The sequence below is a fragment of the Salvelinus fontinalis genome, chromosome 4 (assembly GCF_029448725.1).
Source record: "Salvelinus fontinalis isolate EN_2023a chromosome 4, ASM2944872v1, whole genome shotgun sequence".
Lineage (NCBI taxonomy): Eukaryota > Metazoa > Chordata > Actinopteri > Salmoniformes > Salmonidae > Salvelinus > Salvelinus fontinalis.
Window position 1 is genome coordinate 20847698 of NC_074668.1, and position 18842 is coordinate 20866539.

Here is an 18842-nt window from a genome sequence, read left to right on the forward strand (position 1 = left end):
TACATCTTGCTACTGTCAGAGCCCTAACAGCTTGATTGGCTAACGTAAACCTCTCCGTCAAGGCTGATCTCACAGCAGAACACATTCCTAGCTAATGGGGAGTTGAAGATAAACTTATGCTAATCTTGATATTCTGTATTGCTATGTGAGAATCTACAGGGACCTCATTACACTTTCCAACAATGAGAGTGATGTAGAAAGCAAACGAAATGTGTCTTCTCTCTGCCTGCTAAAATCCTTGGTGCATATACAGATATTCATTAGTACATATCTCATTAGTTTCCCAACTAGAGAAAAGACAATGCAGGTCAGCATAAAACCCTGTTTAATCCACCCTACTGTAAGGTAAAAATATGTGCATCTGTACAATTGAATCATGATAAAATACCAAATATAATAGATAAATACAATAGAACACAATAGATAAAACAAGTGACTTCGGGTATAGTGTGCATCTAATACGGCATGCATCTCACTAAATGTGTTTCTTTTCTTTTCACTGGAACAGGCATGATGTTAAATATACACTGAATGTACAAAACATTATTTATCCTTCATTATATTTCTCAAACATGACTGGCGTTTAGCCTGTATTTACAGTGCATTCGGAAAGTAATCTGACCCCTTGACCTTTTCCACATTTTATTATGTTACAGCCTTATTCTAAAATGGATTAAACTGTTTTTTCCCCCTCATCAATCTACAGCCAATACCCCATAATGACAAAGCAAAAACAGTTTTTTAGAAATGTTAGCTAATTTATAAGATAAAATAAACTGAAATATCATGTTTATATAAGTACACAGACCCTTTACTCAGTACTTTATTGAAGCATCTCAGGCAGCGATTACAGCCTTAAGTCTTCTTGTGTATGACGCTACAAGCTTGGCACACCTGTATTTGGGGAGTTTCTCCCAATCTTCCCTGCAGATCCTCTCAAGCGCTGTCAGGTTGGATGGGGAGCATCACTGCACAGCTATTTTCAGGTCTCTCCAGAGATGTTCGATCGGGTTCAAGTCCAGGCACTGGCTGGGCCACTCAAGAACATTCAGAGACTTGTCCTGAAGCCACTCCTGCGTTGTCTTGGCTGTGTGCTTACGGTTGTTGTCCTGTTTCGAAGGTGAACCTTCACCCCCAGTCTGAGGTCCTGAGTGCTCTGGAGCAGGTGTTCATCAAGGATCTCTCTGTACTTTGCTCCGTTCATCTTTCCCTCGATCCTGACTAGTCTCCCAGTCCTTGCCGCTGAAAAACATCCCCACAGCATGATGCTGCCACCATCATGCTTCACTGTAGGGATGTGCCAGGTTTCCTCCAGACGTGACACTTGGCATTCAGGCCAAAGTTCAATCTTGGTTTCATCAAACCATAAAATCTTTTTTCTCGTGTTCTGAGAGTCCTTTAGGTGCCTTTTGGCAAACTCCAAAGGGCTGTTATGTACCTTTTACTGAGGAGTGGGTTCCGTCTGACCACTCTACCCTAAAGGCCTGATTGGTGGAGTGCTGCAGAGATGGTTGTCCTTCTGTCAGGTTCTCCCATCTCCACAGAGGACCATCGGGTTCTTGGTCACCTCCCTGACCAAAGCCCTTCTCTCCGATTGCTCAGTTTCGCCTGGCGACCAGCTTTTGGAAGAGCTTGGTGGTTCCAAACTTCTTCCATTTAAGAATTATGGAGGCCACTGTGTTCTTGGGGACCTTCAATGCTGCATATTTTTTTGGTACCCTTCCCCAGATCTGTACCTTGACACAATCCTGTCTCGGGGCTCTACGGACAATTCCTTCAACCACATGAATTGGTTTTTGCTCTGACATGCACTGTCAACGGTGGGACCTTATATAGACAGGTGTGTGTCTTTCCAAATCATGTCCAATCTATTAAATTTACCACAGGTGGACTCCAATCAAGTTGTAGAAACATCTCAAGGATGATCAATGGAAACATGGTGCACCTGAGCTCAATTTCGAGTCTCATAGCAATGGGTCTGAATCAAATCAAATGTGATGAGGAACATTTTTCATTTCATCAATTTTAGAATAAGGCTGTAGCTTAACAAAATGTGGAAAAAGTAAAGTGGTCTGAATACTTTCCGAATGCACTGCATGTAATTAAAAGTCTCATTAAAGCGTTCAGGCGCCTCCCTCATATCAGCATCAGTTTGGACACGAGGCTGTAGTCAATATGCATATCACCTACACTGACATGTAGGCTTTTTTAAATTTACGTACATGAAAAATAGATTTGAATATTATTCCAATGTTGGCATCTCTGATCCAATTCTAATTGAAGTAATTGTTTGATATTGTGATTTGTCTGTCATTTTTATTACTTGTCTATTCGGACAACTTAAATCTAAAAATGTTTTACTTGCCCGGACAAGAGAACAAGCGTTAATGTCAAGCCATGCTATAGAGTAAAGACTAAGTATACAAAACCTTAAGAACACCTGCTCTTTCCATGACAGACTGATCAGGTGAATCCAGGAGAAAGCTATGATTCCTTATTGATGTCACTTGTTAAATCCACTTAAATCAGTGTACATGAATGGGAGGAGACAAGTTAAAGAAGGATTTTTAAGCCTTGAGACAATTGAGACATGGATTTTGTATGTGTGCCATTTAGAGGGTGAATGGGCAAGACAAAATATTTAAGTGCCTTTGAAAGGGGTATGGTAGTAGGTTTTTCAAGCTCAACAGTTTCCTGTGTGTATCAGGAATGTTCCACCAACCAAAGGACATCCAGCCAACTTAACACAACTGTGGGAAGCATTAGAGCCAGCATCCCTGTGGAACGCTTCGACTGCTTGTAGAGTCCATGCCCTGACAAATTGACATTCTTCTGAGGGCAAAAGGGGATGCAACTCAATATTAAGAAGGTATTCCTAATGTTTTGTACGCTCAGTGTAGATGATATTCAAAGAGTGCATAATGCATAATGATTCATGCACCTGGATGGAGTACGTCAGCTCAAGTCGATTTGTCTAGCATATACAGTACCAGTCAAAAGTTTGGACACACCTACTCATTCCAGGGTTATTATTATTCTTTATTTTTACTATTTTCTACATTGTAGAATAATACTGATGACATCAAAACTATGAAATAACACATATGGAATCATGTAGTAACTAAAAAAGCGTTATTTAAATACAATTAAATAAAAAATACAAATATATATGAGACTCTTCAAAGTAGCCACCCTTTGCCTTGATGACAGCTTTGCATACTCTTGGCATTCTCTCAGTCAGCTTCATGAGGAAGTCACCTGGAATCAGTTGTGTTGTGACAAGGTATTCCAGGTGACTTCCTCATGAAGCTGGTTGAGAGAATGCCAAGAGTGTACAAAGCTGTCATCAAGGCAAAAGGTGGCTACTTTGAATAATCTCAAATATAAAATATATTTTGATTTGTTTGACACTTTTTGGGTTACTACATGATTCCATGTGTAATTTCACAAATTTAATTTCTTCACTATTATTCTACAATGTAGGAAATAGTACAAATAAAGAAAACCCCTTGAATGAGTAGGTGTGTGCAAACTTTTGAATGGTACTGTATTTCATGAACAGCTTTGAGGGGTCAGGCTTTGGCTGGATCTGGCTGTGTGAAGCAGCTTCACAACAACTAGTCCTTAGTATATTTCTGATTGAACACTGCACTGGAAGAGCCTGAACAACACAGACTGAACACTGCACTGGAAGGTCCTGAACAACACAGATGGAACACTGCACTGGAAGGCCCTGCACACCTTATACTGACTGAACACTGCACTGAAAGAGCCTGAACAACACCCATCCTGATTGAACACGTTACTAAAAGGGCCTGAAAACACACACACTGACTGAACACTGCACTGGAAGAGCCTGAACAACACACAGGCTGATTGAACACTGCACTGAAAGAGAATGAACAACAGATTGACTGAACACTGCACTGAAAGAGCCTAAACAGCACACAGCCTGATTTAACACTGCACTAGAAGGGCCTGAACAACACATTCTGACTGAACACTGCACTGGAAGAGCCTGAACACACAGCGTGACTGAACATTGGACAGAAAGAGCCTGAACAACACAGACTGAACACTGCACTGAAAGAGATTGAACAACACAGACTGAATACTGCTCTGAAAGAGCATGAACAGCGGCCTCCTGGGTGGCGTAGTGGCCTAGGGCACTGCATCGCAGTGCTAACTGCGCCACCAGAGTCTCTGGGTTCGCGCCCAGGCTCTGTCGCAGCTGGCCGCGACCGGGAGGTCCGTGGGGCGACGCACAATTGGCATAGCGTCGTCCGGGGTAGGGAGGGTTTGGCCGGTAGGGATATCCTTGTCTCATCGCGCTCCAGCGACTCCTGTGGCGGGCCGGGCGCAGTGCGCGCCAACCAAGGTGGCCAGGTACACGGTGTTTCCTCCGACACATTGGTGCGGCTGGCTTCCGGGTTGGAGGCGCGCTGTGTTAAGAAGCAGTACGGCTGGTTGGGTTGTGCTTCGGAGGACGCATGGCTTTCGACCTTCATCTCTCCCGAGCCCGTACGGGAGTTGTAGCGATGAGACAAGGTAGTAATTACTAGCGATTGGATACCACGAAAAATTGGGGAGAAAATGGGATAAATTAAAAAATAAAAATAAAAATAAAAAAAGAGCATGAACAATACAGACTGAACACTGGACTGGACGGGCCTGAACAACACACACTGACTGAACACTGCACTGAAAGAGCCTGAACAGCACAGACTGACTGAACACTGCACAGGAAGAGAATGAACAACACAGACGGAACACTGCACTGGAAGGTCCAGAACAACACATATCCTGATTGAACACCGCACTGAAAGGGCCTGAAAACACACACACTGACTGAACACTGCACTGAAATAGCTTGAACAACACAGTCTGATTGAACACTGCACTAGAATAGCCTGAAAAACACAGAGCCTGACTGAACACTGCACTGAAAGAGCCTGAACAACACAGACTGAACACTGCACTGGAAGGTCTTGAACAACACACAAATCCGGCTTCCATTATGTCAGCAAGGGAGTGATTCTACAGTAGTTCATATTCCCAGGCTCGCATGTCAAGGCATGCCAAGCCTAATTTCTCTCTGGATCAGCTGCATGCATCTATTTGTTTATAATGTCCTCTCTGCCTGCACTTTGTGCATTAAGATCACATGACTGGAGTGTATTCGCATTAAATGGATTATTATTATTATCACGACTGAAGCTGAAAATCAGAGAGACCATCTACTCTGTATCTGAGTGGGATCAATAATTCATAGAGCGGAGTAATGAAAACCTCTCCTTTTCATACTGCTCTCCACACTGTTACTCACTCTGCTTTCCATAATACTAGAGCACTGGTTCCCAAACTTTTTATAGTCCCGTACCCCTTCAAACATTCAACCTCCAGCTCCAGTACCCCCTCTAGCACCAGGGTTCGAGCACTCTCAAATGTTGTTTTTTGCCATGATTGTAAGCCTGCCACACACACACCATACAATACATTTATTAAACATAAGAATGAGTGTGAGTTTGTCACTACCTGGCTCGTGGGAAGTGACAAAGAGCTATTATAGGACCAGGGCACAAATAATATAATGAAAATCAATCATTTTGCTCTTTATTTAGCCATCTTACATATAAAACTTTATTTGTTGATCGAAAATTGTGAATAACTCACTACAGGACAATGAGAAAGGGTGTGCTTGAAAGGATGCACATAACTCTGCAACGTTGGGTGGTATTGGAGAGAGTCTCAGTCTTAAATAATTTCCAACACACAGTCTGTGCCTGTATTTAGGTTTCATGCTAGTGAGTGCCCAGAATCCACTCTCACATAGGTACGTGGTTGCAAAGGGCATCAGTGGTATATCAGTGGTATAAAATACAGATAAGAATAAGAGATAAAAGTAACAAGTAATTCAATTTTCACAGAACCGCTTATTGCAATTTCGATGAGGCTCTCTTGTTCAGATATCGGTAAGTGGACTGGAGGCAGAGCAAGAAAGGGACAACGAATCCAGTTGTTTGTGTCATCCGTTTCGGGAAAGTACCTGCGTAATTGCACACCCAACTCACTCAGGTGCTTCGCTAAATCACATTTGACATTGTCCGTAAGCTTGAGTTAATTTGCACACAAAAAATCATACAATGATGAAAGACAGAGAAGAGCTCCAACTTTTTAATCATGGCCTCAATTTTGTACCGCTCATTGAATATAGTTGTGGAGAGTCCCAGTAATCCTAGATTCAGATCATTCCGGCGAGAAAAAACATCCCCCAGATAGGCCAGTCGTGTGAGAAACTTGTCATCATGCAAGCGGTCATACAAGTGAACATTTTGGTCAGTAAAGAAAACTTTAAGCTCGTCTCTCAATTAAAAAATGTGTCAATACTTTTCCCCTTGATAAGAAGCGCATTTCTGTCTGTTGTAAAAGCGTTACATGGTCGCGGCCCATATCATTGCATAGTGCAGAAAATACACGAGAGTTCATTTTCTTTTTTTTTAACCATTTTCACTGTAGTGTCCAAAACATCTTTCAAGCCGTCAGGCATTCCTTTGGCAGCAAGAGCCTCTCGGTGAATGCTGCAGCGTACCCAAGTGGCGTTGGGAGCAACTGCTTGCACGCGCGTTACCACTCCACTATGTCTCCCTGTCACGACTTTTGCGCCATCAGTACAACACCAACACATCTTGACCACCAAAGTCCATTTGATGTCACAAAGCTGTCCAGTGCTTTAAAAATATCCTCTCCTGTTGTCCTGGTTTCCAGAAGTGGATGTCTTCCTTAATTGACCCCCCATAAACATAACGGACATATACCAGGAGCTGTGCCAGGCCCACCACGTCTGTTGACTCATCCAGCTGTAACGTATAGCATTAACTGGCTTGTATGCGAAGCAGTAATTGTTTCAAAACATCTCCTGCCATGTCACTGATGCGTTGTGAAACAGTGTTGTTTGATGGAGCCATTGTCTGTATAGTTTTTTGGGCCTTTTCCCCCAGCATTGTCCCAGCCATATCCGCGACAGCAGGAAAAATGAAGTCCTCCACAATAGTATGGGGCTTGCCTGTCCTAGCCACTCGGTAGCTCACCATATAAGACTCTTCCAGGTCCTTCTTATTAAAGGTATCTGTTGCTTTTATACAGTTCTTACCACTCAAAAGTTGTCTTAATTCTCGCTCAAAAAACTCCTGTGTCTTATTTTTCAAATTGGCATGTTTTGTTTCTAAATGTCTGCACAAGAGTGAAGGTTTCATCGAGTTGTGAGATAGTACTTTTGCACATATAACACACTGTGGCTGAGTAAAGGCACTACTCCCAATATAAGTGAACTTCAAATCAATGTATTTCAAATCGAATCAAAATGTATTAGTCACATGCGCCAAATACAGCAGGTGTAGACCTTACAGTGAAATGCTCACTTACAAGCCCCTAACCAACAATGCAGTTAAAAAAATACAGATAAGAATAAGAGATAAAAGTAACAAGTAATTAAAGAGCAGTAGTGAAATAACAATAGCGAGACTATATACAGGTGGGTACTGATACAGAGTCAATGTGAGGGGGCACTGGTTATTTGAGGTAGTATGTACATGTAGGTAGAGTTAAAGTGACTATGCATAGATAACAACAGAGACTAGCAGTGGTGTAAAGAGGGGGTGAGTGGGGGGGGCACTGCAAATAGTCTGGGTAGCCATTTGACTAGATGTTCAGGAGTCTTATGGCTTGAGGGTAGAAGCTGTTTAGAAACCTCTTGGACCAGGACTTGGCTCTCTGGTGCCACTTGCCGTGCGGTAGCAAAGGGAACAGTCAATGACTAGGGTGGCTGGAGTCTATGACCATTTTTAATGCCTTCCACTAACACCGCCAGGTAAAGAGGTCCTGGATGGAAGGAAGCTTAGCCCCAGTAATGTACTGGTCCATTCGCACTAGCCTCTGTAGTGCCTTGCGGTCAGAGGCCAAGCAGTTGCCATACCAGGCAGTGATGCAACCAGTCAGGATGTTCTCGATGGTGCAGTTGTAGAACTTTTTGAGGATCTGAGGACCCATGCCAAATCTTTTCCGTCTCCTGAGGGGGAATAGGTTTTGTCGTGCCCTCTTCACGACTGTCTTGATGCGCTTGGACCATGTTAGTTTGTTGGTGATATGGACACCAAAGAACTTGAAGCTCTCAACCTGCTCCACTGCAGCCCCGTCGATGAGAACGGGGGCGTGCTCTGTCATCTTTTTCCCGTTGTCCACAATCGTCTCCTTTGTCTTGATCATGTTGAGGGAGAGGCTGTTGTCCTGGCACGACAAGGCCAGGTCTCTGACCTCCTCTCTATTTGCTGTTTCGTCGTTGTCGGTGATTAGGCCTACCACTGTTGTCATCAGCAAACTTAATGATGGTGTTGGAGTCAGTAATGAGTAATGAGTGAACAGGGAGTACAGAAAGGGACTGAGTACGCATCCGAGGGGCCCCAGTGTTGAGGATCAGCGTGGCGGATGTGTTGTTACATACCCTTACCACCTGGGGGCGGCCCGTCAGGAAGTCCAGGATCCAGTTGCAGAGGGAGGTGTTTAGTCCCAGGGTCCTTAGCTTATTGATGAGCTTTGAGGGTACTATGGTGTTGAACGCTTAGCTGTAGTCAATGAACAGCATTCTCACATAGGTGTTCCTTTTTGTCCAGGTGGGAAAGAGCACTGTGGAGTGCAATGGAGATTGCATCATCTGTGGATCTGTTGGGGCGGTATGTAAATTGGGGTGGGTCTAGGGTTTCTGGGATAATGGTGTTGATGTGAGCCATGATCAGCCTTTCAAAGCATTTCATGGCTACAGACGTGAGTTCTACAGGTCGGTAGTCCTTTAGGCAGGTTACCTTAGTGTTCTTGGGCACAGGGACTATGGTGGTCTGCTTGAAACATGTTGGTATTACAGACTCGGACATTGATAATGTCAGCGAAGACACTTGCCAGTTGGTCAGCGCATGCTTACATTACACGTACTGGTAATCCATCTGGCCCTGTGGCCTTGTGAAAGTCGATCTGTTTAAAGGTCTTACTCACATCGGCTGCGGAGAGCGTGATCACACACTCTTCTGGAACAGCTGGTGCTCTCATGCATGTTTCAGTGTTGTCTGCCTCGAAGCGAGCATAGAAGTAGTTTAGCTCGTCTGGTAGGCTCGTGTCACTGGGCAGCTCTCGGCTGTGCTTCCCCTTGTAGTCTGTAATGGTTTATAATCCCTGTCACATCCAGCGAACGTCAGAGCCGGTGTTGTATGATTCGATCTTAGTCCTGTATTGACACTTTGCCTGTTTAATGGTTCGTCGGAGGACATAGCGGGATTTCTTATAAGCGTCCGGGTTAGAGTCCCACTCCTTGAAAGTAGCAGCTCTAGCCTTTAGCTCAGTGCGGATGCTGCCGGTGTTCCATGGCTTCTGGTTGGGGTATGTACGTACGGTCACTATGGGGACGACGTCATCGATACACTTATTGATGAAGCCAATGACTGATGTGGTGTACTCCTCAATGCCATCGGAGTAATACCGGAACATATTCCAGTCTGTGCTAGCAAAACAGTCCTGTAGCTTAGCATTTGTTCATCTGACCACTTTTTTTATTGATCTAGTCACTGGTGCTTCCTGCTTTAATATTCTGCTTATAAGCAGGAATCAAGAGGATACAATTATGGTCAGATTTGCCAAATGGAGGGCGAGGGAGAGCTTTGTATGCGTCTCTGTGTGTGGAGTACAGGTGATCCAGAGTTATTTTCCTCTAGTTGCACATTTAACATGGTGATTTACGGATCTAAACGGATTTAACTTTTCATGCATTAAAGTCACCGGCTACTAGGAGCGCCGCCTCTGGGTGAGCCTTTTCTTGTTTGCTTATGGCGGAATACAGCTCATTCAATGCTGTCTTAGTGCCAGCCTCTGACTGTGGTGGTATGTAAACAGCGACAAAGAATACAGATGAAAACTCTTTCGGTATGTAGTGTGGTCTACAGCTTATCATGAGATACTCTACCTCAGGCGAGCAATAGCTCGAAACTTCCTTAGATATGGTGCACCAGCTGTTGTTTACAAAAATACATAGACCACCGCCCTTTGTCTACCAGACGACGCTGTTCTATCCTGCCGGTACATCGCATAACCTGTCAGCGGTATGTTGATGTTGTCGTCGTTCAGCTACGACTCCGTGAAGCATAAGATGTCACAGTTTTTAATGTCCCGTTGGTAGTTTAATCTTCCGCGTAACTAGTCAATTTTATCGTCCAAAGATTGCACGTTTGCTAGCAGAATGGAGGGAAAGGGAAGTTTATCGGCCCTCTTTCTCTGCCTCCTCTTCACGCAGATCACGGGGATCGGTGCCTGTTCCCGAGGAAGCAGCGTATCCTTCACGTCGTGCTCGTCAGAGTCGGGAAAGGAAAAAGAGGATTCTGCTAGTCTGTGGTGAGTAATCGCAGTCCTGATGCCTAGAAGTTTTTTTTGGTCATAAGAGACAGTAGTGGCAAACTTATGTACAAAATAAATGTAAAAAAAGTTACAAACAATGCAAATAAGCGAACAAAAAAACACAATTGGCTGGGGGCACGTAAACCGTCTGCCATCTTCTCCGACGCCTCTTCGATGGTCCAACGTCTCTGTCTGTTGTTCGGTGCTTTCCCAGGTAAGTGGGCAGTAGCTTTTTGGCTGCATCAGATTCACAACTGTCAGTGTACATTCTAGCTGGGCTAACAACAAATGTTAAATTACTGATGCTAGCATTGGATGTGCTCGTGGAAGCAGAACAACTTGTGTCGTCGACAGGTGCAGGTGTAGTACTGCTGGTAGTAGCAGTAGCAGTACTACCAGTATAGCTGGTATGTGTCGTTATGGACGAAGGCCTTACTTTTTAGAATAATTTATCAATTTTGAGCAAACAGAATGAGCAGCAGCTACGTTTGGCTACATACGGACCGTTAGTGGAATTCCCGCGAGAGAGTAACGGTTAATGTGATTGGATGTTAATTATTTGACTAGGCTACCTGTATTTGACATGATGTGATGTTATTTCGCTGAACACTAGATGGTTGAATTTTATTTTTGGCAGTGAAACGAGGCTACCCAGGCGAGAAAAAAACCTCACCCAAATGCATAGCGCCGTTGGAAAACATAAATGGACAGTTTGAAAATGTGAAGATTTTATATATATTTTATGTGAATCACATTTTTATTTGGCATACCCCCGACAGCACAGCGCGTACTTTGGGGGTACCCCAGTTTGGGAATACCAGTTTGGGAATACCTGTACTAGAGCAACAATGTAATGTCGTAAAAACAACTTGCATCTATATTACATTACAAGCTAAATGGTAATGCTAACAATAATACAACTGGCTAATAATACAACTGGCTAATTGGTATTCCAGTACAGTGCGTGTTCTGGACAGGACCTTTTTACCACCGATGACCTGTCGTAGCTGAATCAGAATTAGTTAGGTAACATAGATAAATAAGATGTTTTATTTATTTTATACTTGTCATTAGAATGTCTTCTTTTGGACTATACTGTTGGCAGTTGCATTTTCATTTCTCCTCTAGGGAAAAGTCACTTGGGGCCCAGAGAGGGGAGAGGTCAGGCTTGTCTTTTACATGTCTGGTAATATGCAGAATATCAGAAAGGGAGAAGTCAGGTCTGAACATTGACATCTGTGAAACCATGTGAAGGGCTCCACTATGTCTGTATGCCAGTCATACCCTCCTTTTCCCATTGGGGGGAGGAGTATGGCAGTGTCTGGAACCATTATACCACCCCTCTGATGTTGAACTTATCTTTCATAGTATATGACCTAGAGGTTCACTTCCCTTAGTGAGCTTCTCCAGGAGTGGGGAGAAGAGGGGGTGTATTTGAGATGGGAGCATCTAGAATTGACAATTGATATATGCCATTGGATGAGGTAATGTTTTGGTAACAGGAAGTACCAAGAACGAGACGTAGAACCTTGTCTAAGAGACCAAACTGAACGATAATTTATAGCTAATGCTATCTGGCTATGGGATACTCCTCATTCAATTAAAAGGCCCTTTGTGAAGTTTCTAAGATCTGTTGTTCGTCATGTGAGTTGAGCGGGGTGTATCTTGGCTACAAAAGATACCAAGAATTAATTTGTATACACTCCCAGAGAATTCATTTATTAGACACTGAATTGATCTGAGCATCAAAGGGCTATGGTGAAGCTCAAATAATTAAAGATTGAATTTAAAATATAACTCTGACTTGTGTGTGGTTTGTAAACTCTCATCATTTAGTAATACAGGAAATTACCACGACAGACCACTTTGGAAACAAGCGTTTTAATTAACACTTTTAAGTGATATCCTCTGGGTCCATATTGTACATTTTGTTGTATATGTCAATTAAATTAAATTAAATTCAATACTATGAGAGGCACTGGAGGTTGACTCACATTCCCCCAAAGAGCTGCATGCCCAGTAGGGCGAACACCACGATGAAGAGGAAGAGGAGGAAGAGCAGGCTGATAATGGACTTCATGGAGTTCAGTAAAGAGACCACCAGGTTCCTCAGAGAGTTCCAGTACCTTCAGGGACACAGGAGAAGGACGAAGAGGGGGAATAAGGAGAGGATAGCGCTACATGTATAAGATTGTGTCATGTAAAGTTATCATGTCATGTTTTGGATGACAGCGTAACAGATCACTCACTTAGTGACTTTGAAAATCCTGAGCAGACGGAGAGCTCGCAGGACGCTGATGCCGTAGGAGGCCCCAGGTTTCACAACTGCCCAGATCACCTCAAAAATACTGCCTATAATCACCTGGAAGGAGAGTACATTGAATTACTTAAAATGTGCTTCTCCTTAATACAATGCAGTGTAATGTAATTCTCTACAATACAGTTTTCAGCAGTACCGGTTTTATTGAATTTAAGTCGCACTCACTCCAAAATCAAAACAATTGAAAGAGGAATGGAAGTAGTTCCTAGGTCCTAGTCCATACATTTTCATGGACATCTCAGTCAGAAATAAGCCCAGGAATACAAACTCTGCCAAATCTGCCGGGGAGAGGTAAAACACACAGATAAATTCACTGAGTCAAATATGTCTTCACCCTGTTGTCTGAAGTGAAGGCACTGATTAAATAAGACTAATACACTATAGATTGCATTGTACAAACAGCAAATAAATAGAACGACAGGTTTCGTTGGTGTTGGTGGGGAAATCAATGGCAAAGTACAGTATTCCCTCCCATGCAGGGGGGGCATTGGGCAGGACTTACACAGCGCATAGGTGAGCCACTCAGGCTGGTCATAATGGACGATGGCCACACACAGTGTGTTGAGGCCCACCAGACACAGGACTGTCCAGTAGAAGCTTTGGGCCTTGACCAGGCGTCTGATGGTGAAGCGGAGTCGCTTCTCTTTCCTCCGGAAGTAGGAAGCACTGTCGTTCTTGCTGCTCATCAGGCTGGCCCGGGTGAACGGAGACCCTGGGGGAGCAGCCCGGGTGAACGGAGACCCTGGGGGAGCAGCCCGGGTGAACGCAGACCCTGGGGGAGCAGCCCGGGTGAACGGAGACCCTGAGGGAGCAGCCTGGGTGAACGGAGACCCTGGGGGAGCAGTGGGGGGAACAGCACACACACACACTGGACATAAAGTCACACAATCATCAATACTGTATTTCTCATTAAAATCATTTTAATGTAACTTGATGTTAAGATATTTTATCAAGGTTTAAGATAAATTATTAAATAATTCTACCCAGATAATTAACCATTAGGATTAGAGGTTAGGTAGCATGTAGGGGGGTAGAAAGGAATGTCTGTGTGTGTGCCTAAAGAAAACTAAGTTGATCATTGACCTATGTTTGAACCGACTAAGCTATAACTCCGTGGAGATAAGGGAAGACAGCTCAAGCCTCTAGGTTTTCCGTATCTGGGGGGGGGGGGACTGGAACTGTCAGCTAAATGGTAATAAACTGTCAAAAGGCTTCAGGAGATAATCCAGATTAGTGTGTATGTATGTGCGTTAGTAATAGAAGGGATAAAAAGAACAGTTTTTTATATGCGCGTCAGAGATCTCTCGAGAATAAACGCTATTGTCACAACTATCACCAAAGGTGGCTCCCCTTCTCGTTCGGGTAGCGCTCGGCGGTCGTCACCGGTCTACTAGCTGCCACCGATCCCTTTTCCCCTTTTCGTTTTGTTTGGTCTAATTGGTTTCACCTGTTCCTTGTTTGGGGTTATTTAAGTTCAGTTGGCCCGCCTGTGTTTGTGCTTGTTTGCTGTTTTTGGTTCAGGAGTGTCCTTTCGTTTATTTACGCTGTACAGCGTGTGTACCGGTGTTGTACATTTTGGAGTGTTTTACGCCTGTGTTCGGCGTTACCCTATTTTGCTCGCTGTGATTGTTCAGGAATACATGTTTTTTCCGAATCCTCTGCTCTCTGCGCCTGACTCCACACCCATCACTCTTCGAAGCATGACAGCTATTGATTCATTTGGACACGGTCTCTGTCTATTTTATGCAAATAAGAATCTTACAAATTCTTATAAACGGACAGAGTGTTTGCATTGTTATAATTAAATTCAATTGTTTATTAGCTGTAATGTTAACGAACATTTAGGAAACTATTTCTTTCAACACTTGATGACCTGAATGTTTTCACTTGGTGGGGACAGTCTCCAAACATTGTTAGACACAATGAGAGGAAAAATAACAACATTACAGCTAATAAACCCCAGATCTGTACTGTGGCTAAAACAAACCACAGCATAGCATGCCAAATACAGCAACTTCTATGTAAATTAGAGGTCATTTATAATATGACCAATTGCAGATTGTTCTTTACATTTCTCTTTAATAATGCTGCATCATATTGTTCAGATGGACAGTATCCTTCTCAGTGTCCTCCTGGCTAGTTCATGGCATCCATAAAGAACTCTGTGCACTGCCCTCCTCCTTTCTCCTACATCTCCCAGGCCCTGTGCCATAATAAACCCTCTGTAACTTAAATTAGTGGGGCTGGACCAAAAAAAGAAAGGTGAAAAATGGTTTCATTAGCATCTTGTTAGTGGCCCAGGAGAAGAGGGAGAATCATCATTTCCTGGGCTATTTTCTTCTCCAAATTTTACTCAGTGTGAAGCATCATAAACTAAGTACCAAGTCAGGCTTGCCCTTTTCCTTTCTCTTTTTCACTCTCTCCCTCCATCTCCCTCTCCCTGTCATTTCTCTTTTTATGGGATTCTAATACTGAGCCAAAACACATAATTTCCCTTTAATTACTGTGCAGTGATGCAGATCTAATTAAGGAGTATTAATAATCACTTATGCAGCAGGACTGAGGAGTTCAACCACATAGTAGTTAGCAACCAACCGCCAAGAAGGAGAGAAGAGTTGGAGATTACTTTATTATTTTTTAATAAGAGTCTATTGCAATGCTTCTGTCATTAGTCTTTCTTAAAGGTCATTTGTCTAACAGAATAGACAAAACCAGGAGTCATTATGTCACAGAATGGGAATAATAGGAAGTGAAGTTACTTATTTAGTTATAAAGGCTAATATTCAACCCAAATTGATAGGCAATTGGCCCAATACCGCTGAAAAGACAAACAAAATGATTTAATATGCAACATTACTCAATCGAAGGACAGTTTGAAAAAAGATCGTTCCAGACTTGCAGTTGAGACTGACATTAGAGACATGAGACAGCCAGTACATAGGTAGATCAGTATACGGCAGTGAGCAGTGTGAAAGCTAACAGGTTGGTTGAGAGGTCACAGAGGTCACAGGCATTGGCCTTACCAACAGATGAGATGTCAGTGAAGTGGTCTTCGCCCTCCTCAGCGTTGATCAGGTCATGCTTGCTCTTCTTGGCTCTTTTTAACACTGAACACACATGAGAACAATACTGTAGGGTTAGCAGCACTGATGGGTATGACATTGGCTCTCAGAGAATTAAAACACTTAGCCTACAATTTCCACACCCCCGCAGAAATCGAATTAACATAATACAAAAATTCCCATCAAAATCCATCTGTTTAAGCTAGAGATATCTGGTTTTTGCATGGGCTGCTTAGACAGGGCTTAGACTCCAGAGGGTTATTAAGACAGTACTTCCATCAGGTAACTGACTTACATTCAAAAAAGCAGCCCACAACTTGAACCCTTCACATTTATGACAGCTTGTGAAACAGCATCTCATGAGAGGCCTCTTAGATCTTGTTGGCGCAATAGACCATTGAAACTTGACTGGCAACACAGCCCCCTCACACACACTCTCCCAGGCAGGATCTCTCTGAACTGTAGCACTGTGCACCTCTCTCCTGTTCTAATCCAATTTACATGTTGTCCCAACACCCATAATTACTGTGGGTTCACACTCGGGCTGTGATTCATTCTGTGCTGGGCTAACAAGCAGCAGCACAATATCTAGATCAGAGAGGGTGGGTGGCATCAGCCCAAAGCCTGACATAGCCACAGCCAGAGAGGAGCCTGGGAAGACAGTCCTGGGCAGACACAGGGAGACAACACAGACAAATCTCATCCCCAAGGTTCTGAGTTTTCCCTGATCAGATCAGGCGGTCTGAGCAGCCTAACGCAGGGCCCGAGTATACCCTTCACCTGGGTTGTTGTGTTTCCTCTTGTACCACGCTCCATCCAGAGGAGACTTCTCTTCAGCATGCTTGTCCTCCTCTGCCAGCATCACCTCCTCTGAAACAAATACATAGCCACACACCGTAACATGAACACACACACACATGCACGCATGCACACACACACAGATTTCCAAACCATCAGCATACTTAATATTACATATCATAAAACCCTAGGACTAATGCTATGTCAGCATAATGTAATATACCAGTACTGTATATTTCTAGGTCATATAGCTAGATATAAGAAAATGTGTGGTAGATTACTGCATATAGTATCAACTCACATTTGCCTGTAACTAACCTTTGAGCAAAATCTTAAGCAGTATTTAAGTAAACTTAAGTATTAAAGTAAAGTTAAAGTTTTAAAAGTAAAAGCGAGAAGGAGTAGAGGGCAGTCTGACCTGCCTTGCATATCCATTCCAGGTATCCAGTCAGCTCCCTCTCGATCTGCTGCTGCCTGCGAAGCTTCAGAAACTCCTGCCTCTTCTCCACACGCTCACGCTCCTTGGCAAACTCCCTGCGGGGATAAACACACACACTTATCGGACAAGCCTGGGAGCAACACACACAGTTGTAGCTACAGGTCAGAGCCTGGAGCACTCATGTGCTGACAGCAGTCTGCCTGCCAACTGTGGAACTGGCTGTGGGTGAAACTTTTTGGAGAGACACTTCTAGTCTTTGCTTCCTCTACATTAAAAACTTGAAAAAGCATGATTCTGCGAGTCCATATTTTTATTTATTTATTTATTTAAATTATTTTACCGTTATTTTACCAGGTAAGTTGACTGAGAACACGTTCTCATTTGCAGCAACGACCTGGGGAATAGTTACAGGGGAGAGGAGGGGGATGAATGAGCCAATTGTAAACTGGGGATTATTAGGTGACCATGATGGTTTGAGGGCCAGATTGGGAATTTAGCCAGGACACCGGGGTTAACACCCCTACTCTTACGATAAGTGCCATGGGATCTTTAATGACCTCAGAGAGTCAGGACACCCGTTTAACGTCCCATCCGAAAGACGGCACCCTACACAGGGCAGTGTCCCCAATCACTGCCCTGGGGCATTGGGATATTTTTTAGACCAGAGGAAAGAGTGCCTCCTACTGGCCCTCCAACACCACTTCCAGCAGCATCTGGTCTCCCATCCAGGGACTGACCAGGACCAACCCTGCTTAGCTTCAGAAGCAAGCCAGTAGTGGTATGCAGGGTGGTATGCTGCTGGTAAATATTGGCAATACAGTCAGGGGTGTGTGAAAACATCAGATCTCAGTGGTTACACCATGAAGCAATCATCTTTCTGACACTATCTGATAATATGTTGGAACAACGAGCAACCCAGTTTCCCTTGCAGAAAGTCAAATAGTCAACAAACATTTACCCGACACAGGCCCACAGATCATTAGCTGAAAGATAAAGTGTCCTACACTGTACAGTAAAGGACCATATACTGTAACTGCACTCTACACCAGTGTTTCCCAACCCCTGGTCCTCGAGTGCCCCAACAGTACACCGTTTCGTTGTAGACCTTGACAAACATACCCACATTGAGGGCTTAATGATTAGTTGAGAAGTTGAATCAGGTGTGCTTGTCCAGGGTTACAATAAAAATGTGTACTGTAAGGGGTACTGGCGGACCAGGGTTGGGAAACACTGCTCTACACAATGCATGCAATTACATTTTGGAAATCAAATGAGCGTCATTCATTTTCATCAGTGCTTGTTCTGAATGCCCTCACATCATAGAACAGTCAATAAAAAAAGCTGAAAGGAGCATGTGGTGGTTTGTGTAACCACAGACCCACAATTCGTTATATAGCCAATTAAATAAGCCCATTTAAATTATTATTATACAGGTGTATCCTGGGAATAAATAGGTCTACTGCTGATTGGGTAAAGGTTGGATTACCAAGACAAAGAGGGGGAGGTCTCACTCATTAACCTGCACTGTGAAGCCACAAACAGAACATCACTGTTGCTATCTCCCTGGATTGAGTAGCTGATGTTGAGGACATGCTTTTATTTATCTTCCTCCTTCCACCCACAACTTCTCTGTGTGTAGTACTAGCTGCTTAAGACCTGTTAACGAGAGGCATGGAGGGATGGGAGGGGAGGGAGGAGGACAGAGACAGAGAGGGGGAGAGAGAGAGAGAGAGAGAGAGAGAGAGAGAGAGAGAGAGAGAGAGAGAGAGAGAGAGAGAGAGAGAGAGAGAGA

The 18842-nt window shown here is 43.7% G+C and overlaps 1 protein-coding gene across 5 annotated transcripts in view; it reads right to left on the reverse strand.

Moving 5' to 3' along the window:
• Nucleotides 1-18842, reverse strand: part of LOC129853307 (voltage-dependent N-type calcium channel subunit alpha-1B-like) — a 193199-nt gene that overhangs the window by 52318 nt on the left and 122039 nt on the right. For all 5 annotated transcript variants that reach the window (XM_055919204.1, XM_055919202.1, XM_055919201.1 and 2 more), the window contains exons 8-14: nt 17030-17145; nt 16594-16683; nt 15775-15858; nt 13254-13583; nt 12917-13029; nt 12681-12793; nt 12426-12557 (exon numbers count right to left, since the gene is read on the reverse strand). In XM_055919204.1, the coding sequence (XP_055775179.1) occupies nt 12426-12557; nt 12681-12793; nt 12917-13029; nt 13254-13583; nt 15775-15858; nt 16594-16683; nt 17030-17145 (978 nt within the window). The remainder of the gene's footprint in view (nt 1-12425; nt 12558-12680; nt 12794-12916; nt 13030-13253; nt 13584-15774; nt 15859-16593; nt 16684-17029; nt 17146-18842) is intronic.